Here is an 11,027-nt window from a genome sequence, read left to right as displayed (position 1 = left end):
GAGCTGGTTAAACACATTCCAAATATACTTTTAACACAGAGATCATTGCTACGATAGCTGAGTAATATAGGTTTCCCGTATCAGAAGTGACGAACGCCAAAGGAAAACAAGTCACCGCTCTATATAACTGACTGAAGCGACGAGTGATAACATATACACGGCCAAATTTCTGCTCACTAATAATTCCTTCGAAGACCAAAAGTTGTTGTGCGAGACTGCGAGAGGATATCTGACAATTCATAAAAAGAATTGACTGCCACTAGATAAGAGAACACATAATAAAGACAGAAAAAGTCCGTGCATTACCATGTTTTTATAACGTATAGAATGAATATAAACAAGGAAATGTACTGACTATTTCTATTTTTCTCGGTTCTCTTATCTAATGACATTCAATTACTTTATTGAATTGTCAGATATCCTCTTACAGTCCCATATAACAACTTTTGGTCTTGGAAGGAATTATTAGTGAGTAGAAATTTGCCCATGTATCTGTTATCACTCGTCGCTTCAGTCAGTTATACAGAGCAGCGACTCGTGTTTTCCTTTGGCGTTCGTCACTTCCGATACGGGAAACCTGTATTACTCAGCTATCGTAGCAATGATCTCTGTGTTAAAAATATATTTGGAATGTGTTTAACCAGCTCTAACACATATGTGATAATGACTGGCACCAATATTGTCCTTCAATGTTAAATACAGCTACAGACTACATAAAATTAGTTTTGATTTATTTTATTAGATGGTCAAATTTTGACTAAAGATTCAGTCTCCTTAAATATCTCCCTGAAAAGTTAATTTTCGACCCATGATTGTAAGTTAAACAGACTAATAAATATCATTAGAACAAAGTTTCTACCAATTTCAGGATTATAACAGTCCTTCACGTTTATAAAAATGTGCGGGAGCCATAAAAAGCTCTTGTCAATTTCAACTAGGAGAAAAAAGCTCCCGTAAAACAAAACTCTTCTTAATTATATTCAAGAGTAATTTTACATTTTCTTGAATTAAGGAGAGCCAAATTGTATTTATGCTTCAGTCGTGTCAGAATTATCATCATGGCAACTGATAGCTCTAATATATGCAGTTTAAAAATAAAACATAAACTGAAAGTAGTTTAATTATCTCAATATTTAGGAGAGCGATTTAGCTAATTTACAGGAGTCTTTAATGACTTCTGTGAAGGAAAGTCAACGTGCATCAAGAGGAGCAGAAGCAAAAGCGCACCTTAAATGTGAAGGACTGTTATAATCAATGTAAATTAGGTAGCAGAACAAGCACTATTCAAATACACAATACCAGTAAATAATAGAATCTGATATTGAGCAAATACACAATACCAGTAAATAATGGAATCAGATATTGTACAAATAACACAATACCAGTAAATAATAGAATCAGATATTGTGCAAATAACACACATTCTTCCAAGATGAATTTCTAATAACATCATAAAAATATAAATGCGAAACAAATGCACTCTATCACCTTCTATCACAGCACTTAATCAATCAAATTATGACTTTGATATTGAAAAATACTGGACCTTTGTTATTAAATGAAAATGAAAAAAAAAAATATATACTAGTATTCAAATCTCGTCACAAACATAATCTTCTTCTGTTCACATTCACTCAAACCAATCACTGATTGAAGACTCACTCAGTTCCAAAATACTTTTGACCAAAATGATTAGGAGCAACTGGATGAATTTCGGATGTGAGAATTGTTATTCCAGGAGATTCAGAGATAACATTTTTGGCAGCTGAAAAACAGAACCAACAGGAACGGAATGAGGTTTTAAGTCTTGTCAACACAATATTTTGCTCATTTTGAGACTAACATTTTTATTTCTATAGAATACGAAAAGGAATTTTGCCTACTCTTTTTCGAATTCATACTGCTAAGTTTTAGTTAACTACACCCTTACAGAGAGAGATAGTTGGGGGTCCACTAAGTAAAACTAGGTCATTTCGGGACTATCACATGCTTCAATTCTATTTCAATAATTTGCAGTCTTTAGCAGTGGGAGGAAACTGGAGGACTTGGAGAAATGAAATGAAATGTGGTTTAACGTCCTACTGTTTTGCTCCGAACTGGGCTAATGAAGACGGACATACGCCAAACAGTGTGCTATGAGGGAAATTTTGCCCGGACAGCGGCACTACAGCCTACTCTTATATCAAATTCCAACTGTCAAGGGATCTTTTACGTGCACGCCATTGTGTACACGGGACCTCGTTTTTTTGTCTCATCCGAATGACTAGACAGCTGTCCTTGTCAGACCCTTCCTCCTGCATCACTGACAAGGGGGAACCACCCGACCTCCAGACTAGCGAGCCAGCGTTTTACCCACTTAGCCACCGTGACCCCCAGGACCTGGAGAAAATCCACGAGATTGTACAGGCGACACTACTCGTTGTCTCATACAACCGAAACCCACCAGTTGACTCAATGACAGATCTTATGATACACGCTAACCATTCGCCCCACCCCCCTCTTCTCAGCGGGATTCAAACTCAAGATAATCTAGTCAAGAGCCCAATGTAATACAGGCAGTAAAATGATATTTGGTGACTACCCTGGACAAAATGGTTCAAATAAATTTAAAGTGATTTACCTTGCGGTGTACAGAACAAATTTAATAATATGACATTATCTTCATTTATTTTATGTTCCCTTAAAACTTTCATAGCTTGAGCTACAGTATTGCCGGTACCTGTAAGAAGATTAACATAACAGTCATGAAAAAATCTGATTAAAATACAGATCTATATTTCGTTCTGATTTTTTATACTTTCAATGGCCTACACTAGATATAGATATGACCAGATATAGTGGGAGGTCACGTCATACAAGCATCTTTTATCCTGTAACGTCAGTCATTCAATTAACCAATCAGCATCTGTGTTTCAAGTGGGTATTCGGAAATACAACTTTTACTGTCATTTGTTTTTTATCGCTGTGAATGTCTACCCACAGTTCCGATTGCTAGATGATAAAAACTTGACTCAACAGTCCATTAGATTGGATAATATGAAAAACGAGCGTGTGTAAAAGAACCCTTCAAAGTTGGAATTAATGAAGAGTACGCATAATTGAAGAAAAGTACGCAAAATTTCCCTCATAGCACACTGCCTGGCTAATATTCATTTTCATTCAATCAAAGCTTCTTTTACGAGCACACCAAAATGCATCTGAACAACTATACATTTTCCTTTGCCAGGCCCTCAGCCCTGATCAAGGGAACCAAACCGGAAAACTGAGGTACACATATATATATACCAACCATGTGACCAACGTGATTAATACAATGAAGAAATTTTTAAAAATATTGTAATATTACATACTCATAATGGGGTACATCAGCAGCACTTTTCGTCTGCTAATATCTGGAGGAAGTTTAGCATATAACACTTTTGCTTCGTGTGTATCTTCATCACTCTGTATTAATATTTTACCAATTCTTATTGAACGACAGCAGTCTCTTAATCCTTGTTCCATGGCTTCACCTTAAAAATAAAATTACGTGGTGTTCACAGACATACGCATCTATATTTCTTATAATATGATAAGGTAGTATAAAAGACATAAGACATACTCAAGGCAATAGCACACAAGTCCACTGGTAAACTATAATGAGAGAGAGAGAGAGAAATGAAATGAAATGGGGTTTAACGTCCTACTGTTTTGCTCCTAAACTGGGCTAATGAAGACGGGCAGCGGCGCAATGGCCTACTCTTTTATCGAATTCCAACTGCCAAGGGATCTTTTACGGGACCTCGGTTTTTTGTCCCATCTGAACGACTAGACAGCTGTCCTTGTCAGACCCTCCCCAGTCCTGCATCACTGACAAGGAGAAACCACGCCGGAAAATCTGGATGGACTTTCTCGGCCAATGCAGGGGTTGGAGAGAGAGAGAGAGAGAGAGAGAGAGACACTGTGCATAAATTTTAAGTCAATTGCACATTAACTGTAGCCTCTAGTGTCCACGAGATTTTTAAAAGTGATCAAGGGCCATAACTCTTGAATTAATTTTCAGAAATCACTGCAAATCAACAGGCTTCTTCGCCTCATGTGTATGAATTTAAAGTCAACCGGACGGACAGGGGCAATGTGGGCGTATAAAAAAGAAATGAAAGTACACTTAAAAATAGTATGGTCTAATTTTAATTATAAAGACTCACCACTTCTCATAATACTGACTCCACAATTTCCTTTTTCATAGCGTAACCCGTTGTAGGAATGCCCTGTCAAACATGTCATAATTATCAATCAAATAATTAATGTTTTCTATTATATACTATTCAAAAAAAGTAGGGGATATTTGATTTTGGGGGCATAATACTAAAATATGCAAATGACTACGAAAAAAGTCACTATAGAACCTAACAGAAGAAACATTTCCAGTTACATGTGACGCCCAAACGCACCAATAGCTACCGCATGGAATGCAGGTGATGCTTGGGATCATCATGGGGGTCCAACCCAAGATTTGCACGACTCTGACTTTGAATGTTACAGTCATTGTGACATTGAATTCCAGGGTGGAAACATCAGTTTAATTGTTTTAGTGACCAGAAAACAAATTTTGATATGCGTCGGCTTACCCAAAATGAAAGGTTACGTGCCCTTGGCATGCTACAGATCGGCACAACACAGGCGGTTGTGGCGCGGACGATGAATGTTTCTCAGTCTGTCATAAGCAGGCTATGGTCCAGATACCGTGATACACAATCTGTACAGGACAGACCACGCTCAGGTCGACCAAGGGCGACAACTCAAGCCCAGGATCGATTTATCCGTACCTTGGCCTTGAGAAATCGTGTCATCACAGCAAATCAGATCAGCGCTCGTCTTCAAACAGACACTGGTGTGAGAGTGAGTGGCCAGACGATTCGGAATCGACTGCATAGGGGTCACCTTCGCGCCCGACGTCCTCGCGTGATCCCTTGTTTGAGAGATCATCACATTCAGGCAAGACGTCGTTGGTGTAGGGATCGTCAACACTGGGATAATCGACGCTGGAGCAATGTGATGTTTTCAGATGAGTCAAGGTTCACTGTTGATTTTTTGGACAGACGTAGGAGGGTGTGGCGTCGTCGAAACGAGCGCTTCCAAGACGTTAACGTCATCAGACATGATCGATTTGGGGGTGGTTCTGTTATGGTGTGGGGAGGCATCACTGTTGCTGGAAGAACGGCTTTACATGTTGTTGCAGGGCGTGTTACAGGCCAGTACTACCGGGACAACATCTTGGCAGTCCATGTTGTGCCGTTCGCACGACGTCATGGCCGCCGTTTCATCTTCCAGGATGACAACGCAAGATGTCACAGGGCCAGGATCGTTACAGGTTACCTCCAACAACAGAACATCACCACATTACCTTGGCCAGCACTGAGTCCCGACCTCTCCCCCATCGAGCATGTCTGGGACATGCTTGGACAGAGGTTACGTCAACGTCAACAAAGTCCTGCCAATGTCCAAGAACTTGCTGCTGCGTTGCAACAGGAATGGGACAATCTGGACCAAAATGACCTTAGACGTCTCATTAGGAGTATGCCACGTCGGATCAATGCTTGTTTGGCAAACAGAGGAGGATTTACCCGTTACTGACTTGGTTGTGATGCTGTGGTAACTTTGCTGTTTGACCCCGGCTATCATTTTACCCTTATAATGGTCAGTCTGTGCCTTACTTAGTCTAACGATCATTTGGAATAAATCGATGAATGTGAACTTCATTTCATTTTGTCATTTGTTTCTTCGTCAGTTTCATTAGGTGACTTTAATAACACTTAAAAATCAAATATCCCCTACTTTTTTTGAATAGTATATATTGTTATGTGTATACTAAACACACTGAAACTATTTGAGGTATGTGCTACAGGGCAATTTTGTCTTTCATGTTTTCAAAACAATCAAATTTTTGTACATCACATCTGATATGTTGTTTAGTGATCCATAAACCCTTAGTTTTACTTTCAATACTATTTGATCAAAAGACCATCCATGTTCCTGAAGCAACAACTGCGAGTTTTACAACATCTGGACGTTGCTAGATTACTTTACAATTTCCACCAAACTTATAGCTACGTTATCTGCAGACACGTGAACAGTAGCGTCCAATCAGAGGTTGCGACATAGCGACCTCCAAGGAAACCTTGACATTAAATGAAACTTGGGTAGATGTGGCGCATTATCAAATGCAATATATTATTATTATTATTATATTGAACTTTGCAACTTGATTCGCGACGATCTAGGAATCTGACAGGCTCACAAGTTGGGTGAATACCCAATCGAAATTAGTGCCGAAATATGCAGGGTATTACGTGAAGGCCTTGATAAGATGTACGTAGTTAAAGCGAGACCAAGCCTTCTATTGAAGATAAAGACCATCATAATTAAAGATTGCCCCATCTTCAGTAAAAGACTAGATCTCACTTTAACTTTGTACAAAACACTAGATCTCACTTTAACTTTGTACATCTTATCAAGCCCTTAATACCCTACATTTTTCGGCACTAATTTCGATTGGTTGCTGACCCACCTCGGGACCTCTCAGATTCCTGAATAGAAAATACCAAGTCTTGCGCTTTCCAACTAAAATGTCTAGCTGTGATAATAGAGTTGCAAAGTTCAAAGATCGTACAATGTCAAGGTTGCTAATGCTATGACCCACTTCACATCTTAGTCTAAACCTTTCTAATTTACTTTTTGTTCTTTCATTATGCTAGTAAGGTTACTTTTCTTTGGTTTTCCATGAGTTTTTCTAATTAAAAGAAAGTTTTAAACGGCTGTAAACGAATCTATTCCTTTACATTTTTTTATTACGTATCTGTGGTAAGGAGAGATAACTATCTAAAAGTTTGGGAACTTCAGACTAATCTAGCAACGGTTAGATCTTGTGTAGCCCGCAGTCGTTGCTTCAAGAACATGAGGTTGGCATTGCCTTCCTGACTTGATATTATATAATCTTTTAGTGGCATTGCTCAAATGAGAAACACATTAACAGAACACAATTTTAAAGGGAAACCATCACAGGTTTTATTAAATAAGCATGCTTCTACAAGTACCCTCTTATCGTCATTAAGTACAGCTATAACAGAGAGAGACAGAGAGAAATGGGGTGTAACGTTCACTCAACACAGACTAGGTCATTTCGGGACTAACATATGGTTTAATTTTATTTCAATAATTCGCTTGAGTGTAGGGGTCTTTAGCAGTGGGAGGAAACCGGAGGACCCAGAGAAAAACCCATGAGGCAGCTATAACAGGATATTTGTTGACATGTTGTTCTTACATAATAAAACCTGTGATAAAAATTATCTTGTATTGATTCATATTTGTTTTGTTTTAAAATAAAATAAAATATACAGGTCACAATTCTATGGAATACAATTACTGCTTATTATTGAGCAACGTTTCGACTAGGCTTCTCTAGTCATTATAAAGCATTAATGGGTTGGCTGCTAAATTGTGATTTATCTGTAAATAAATTCAATAAAATATTGGACATGATGATTGATTACCTGTAGGTGTTGTTATAGAACATTCTTTATATGGCAGTTGATTCAAGCCTTCTTCTACTATCAAACGTATCTACAAACAAAAATAAACGATGTACATTGATTTCTAGGACAAAATATATTATTGAAAATTAATAATTTGGTATACCAGTAAGCACACTGTCCTGCCAATTTTCTTTGAATTGTACATTCCTGATATATAGTACAACATTAAGGATATGTTAGTCAAACCCTACACAATTGATGATGTTCACTCATGTCACAACACAAACACTCCCGTCAAAAGGCAACACCTAGTAACTCATGTTTTTTCTTATTTTAAGAAAACAAAGGAAAACGAAATGAATGAATATTAAACCCCAGCTTATCCATTGATTTGACTATTGAGTTACTAGGTTTTTCTGTGGCATACTAGGCAAATGAAGGAAGTTGCTAGGTTGTGTCATGAGTGTAACTGCTTACAAAATCAAAAGATCAATATCTAGTACAACAACGGGAAGCACATATCCTAGTAACTACAAATTTGGTCCTAACTCAATTTTGATAAAAAAAAAATGAGTTACTAGGTTTTGAATTTTGACGGGAGAGTTACAGACATACACAATCAATAATAGTTTAGTTTATTTTACAGACTATTCAATCTAAAGGCCATACATTATAATTAATATAACAGTGATCAAAGCGGCATTAAGTAAGATTAGATAAAGGGTTGACAGTTCTCGCTATAATAGTTAAAAGGGAATATGGTGGAAATTTCAGCCAAATTACGTCACTTAATATCGCAAGCGTCCGATATCATCGAGAGTTGGTTATAGTCTGGATAAGTTAATTAATGTCTAATAAATAAATTAGATAACATTTAACTTAAATTTTAAGGCCTAAGAAAGACCTGCAATAGGCAGATTTAGCTCTTGCATAATGCCCGTTTCATGTAAATATGCATGTGTAAACTAATATTTGTTACATGTCTTTACGAAGAAATTGCTGTAAAAATTGTGCAGTAGGATATTCAGCAAACTACATAGTACAGCTTTACTTACCCAATTAGATCTCACATTCTCAATACTTATTTGTTTGTGACATCGTGTCCGCAGGTTAATCTTCTAGTATTCTATTAGTGGGGTGGTTCTGCTGCACTTACAGTTAGTGGCAAGCATACATGTTGCCAAATTATTTAAAAATAACAGATTTTGTCCACCCCATTACTACTCCTACTCCAGCTTATCACCAACTCTGTACACAGATTATAGAAACCATAGATGGCTACAAGAAGGGGATTCATATAGGATGAAAAAATAATGAAATATTTCTATCTATTGGATAAATATACATACTAGTCTGTCAGCATAGAAAATAAAATCACTTCTTGAAGTCGATCTGAAAAAACACATAAATTTATAAGTACAATTAATGTAGGCTAGGAAAATGAAATTAAACAAGCCAACAGTGAGGCTCATGTCCCCTGTCGAAATCCAAAAATAAATGGATGACACATATTAATTAATTGCACGTTTATTTTTTTCAAAAGTATCGAGTAAACAAACTGATTATCTGTTCTTAGTCTAAGTATAAAATGTTAACAATCAAACTCAGTCAGGTTTTGAAGTACCTTGTAGTGAAACTATGCACAGGGAACAATAAGAAATAACCCTTCTTTTTTATCATTATTATTCCATTACTAGTACTACACTTATTATATTCATGCAATCCATAACCATTACTTTGGCTGAATTAGTCAGAAAAATATTAAATAATTAACAGATAAACCTCCCTGTCACCTCTATAATTCAAATTAGCTGTATTTTCTTTAAAATTTCAATGAACTTTTTTATTTCTATTTAAATTACAAATATCTAGAGAGCTTTTAAAATGTACTGAAGGTGAAGGCATGTGCTTGGGTTTTTTTTCCGTCCAAAAGAATGGAGTCCGACAAAAGACAATAGAAAAGTTTTTAACATACTTATCCCTTAGAACTGTCTGTAGTTCCTTGATGTTATCAGTTATTCGAAGTTTCTTAACATTTCCCTCAAACTGTTCATCGACAATAAGACTAGGGACAGTATTCTGTATTAAATCTGGTGCCGGTTCAACCATTTTTAATCCCTCTTGCTTCTGTAAGGTCATTCATATAAATATTATTGCAATTAAAATCTCAGAATTACTGTGAAAAGTTGGGCTTCTACTAGGCTAATATCCAATAATATAAATATTTAAAACAAAATAAAAATTTTAAAATTGGCACATGAATCGTGTGCCAGAATGCTTTTGAGCTCCATTTTTATGAAGCAACTCGATGAATGCGGCTAAACATGTAGGAGAATACTACCAGTGTAGATTGGCGAATAACCATACGCCAAAGATTGCCATTCATGATTCAATATTTCGCCAACATATGATATGATATTACTTAAACAACTTAGAAATTACAGTAAAAATAGAACCGATTGAATGTTAGTTTTGTTTATAATACTGGTACAAATCCTGAACTGGTTGTATAAAATTGTTTGACTTTCTATACAAATTAATTATAATTATCATGAATGAATCAATAAAAAAAATAATGACTGATACTGATGTAAACCGTAATCCAGCGCCCAAATCTTGATCTCATTATCTGATGATGACTGAGTTATTTTAAAGTAAATAAGTCTGATAAAATAACAATTTGTAATAAAAATGATAACCCTATAAGTTTTGATACTAAAACATACAAACTTTCTCTAAATTCGACCTCACAGAACTTCCTTTTAATTAAAAAAAACCCAATAAAATAAAAAGAAAAAAAACTAACATCAATCATGTCTTCCGGTAGAGACCAGACTTCCGGTAGGATTTGACTGTACCGGTAATAAAAGACTACTTTCCGTAGTCTTGCTACCAGTCTCAAATCGATTTATTTCTATGGTGGACTGTACATGGTGTTAATACATCACTTCACTAACTTATTCTTTTCTAAGGTATACATTCTATTCTAATAAAAGATAACCTACAATCAGTGTAATCATACCGCTGTTGGAAATTTTCAATAAAATAATGCCATTGGACCCCAGCCAGCTAGGGGGCGCCGGGACGTCCGAGATAGCTGGTAATGGAGGCATAAGGGGGAGATCTGGAGGGGGTTTCCCTTAGGTTGAGGGTCTGTCTCATGGTTTGTTGGAGAGGTTCCGTGGCCCTCCACCGAGAAAATATTTGAAATTTTGTTGCAGAAATAATGAAATCTAACGACTTTTGACCAGTTACCTTTTATTCCAAACCAGATCAAATTCAACTCAGATCCTGAAGCGATTTGGTGCACCCGTTCCGGATATAGCATTACAGGTGTTCCCGTTCTATTATTATTATTATTATTGCCTTTATGTAGATAACCATTTACGATGGATCCTTTAACTTGTTTTTTACTTATGATTGCGTGTACATTGGTCTACTGCATTATTTGTATATTATTTATGCCTGTGGTTTTACTTGCAAAAATGTCAAGCCGTTTACGTTTGTTTATAA

General features: G+C 36.5%; 2 protein-coding genes across 4 annotated transcripts in view; both read right to left on the bottom strand.

Moving 5' to 3' along the window:
* Positions 1–11,027, bottom strand: part of LOC126812050 (cyclin-dependent kinase-like 4) — a 50,443-nt gene that overhangs the window by 21,588 nt on the left and 17,828 nt on the right. The gene's annotated exons all lie outside the window — the stretch shown is intronic.
* LOC126812060 (uracil phosphoribosyltransferase homolog) lies at positions 586–10,361 on the bottom strand. 3 transcript variants are annotated; one of them, XM_050538233.2, is made up of 8 exons: positions 10,321–10,361; positions 9,490–9,641; positions 8,864–8,906; positions 7,533–7,602; positions 4,188–4,250; positions 3,351–3,512; positions 2,621–2,719; positions 586–1,765 (listed from the first exon to the last, which is right to left on the bottom strand). In XM_050538233.2, exons 1-8 carry the CDS (start codon positions 10,327–10,329, stop codon positions 1,659–1,661), a joined length of 705 nt encoding a protein of 234 aa, XP_050394190.1. In that variant the 5' UTR covers positions 10,330–10,361; the 3' UTR covers positions 586–1,658. The 3 variants fall into 3 exon arrangements, with proteins under 3 accessions (XP_050394190.1, XP_050394191.1, XP_050394192.1); XM_050538234.2 differs by lacking the exon at positions 10,321–10,361 and adding an exon at positions 10,241–10,307; XM_050538235.2 differs by lacking the exon at positions 10,321–10,361 and adding an exon at positions 10,245–10,294.

The sequence above is a fragment of the Patella vulgata genome, chromosome 2 (assembly GCF_932274485.2).
Source record: "Patella vulgata chromosome 2, xgPatVulg1.2, whole genome shotgun sequence".
Classification (NCBI taxonomy): Eukaryota; Metazoa; Mollusca; class Gastropoda; family Patellidae; genus Patella; species Patella vulgata.
The sequence above is the reverse complement of the archived record's forward strand: the minus strand, read 5'-3'. Positions and strand labels throughout refer to the sequence as shown.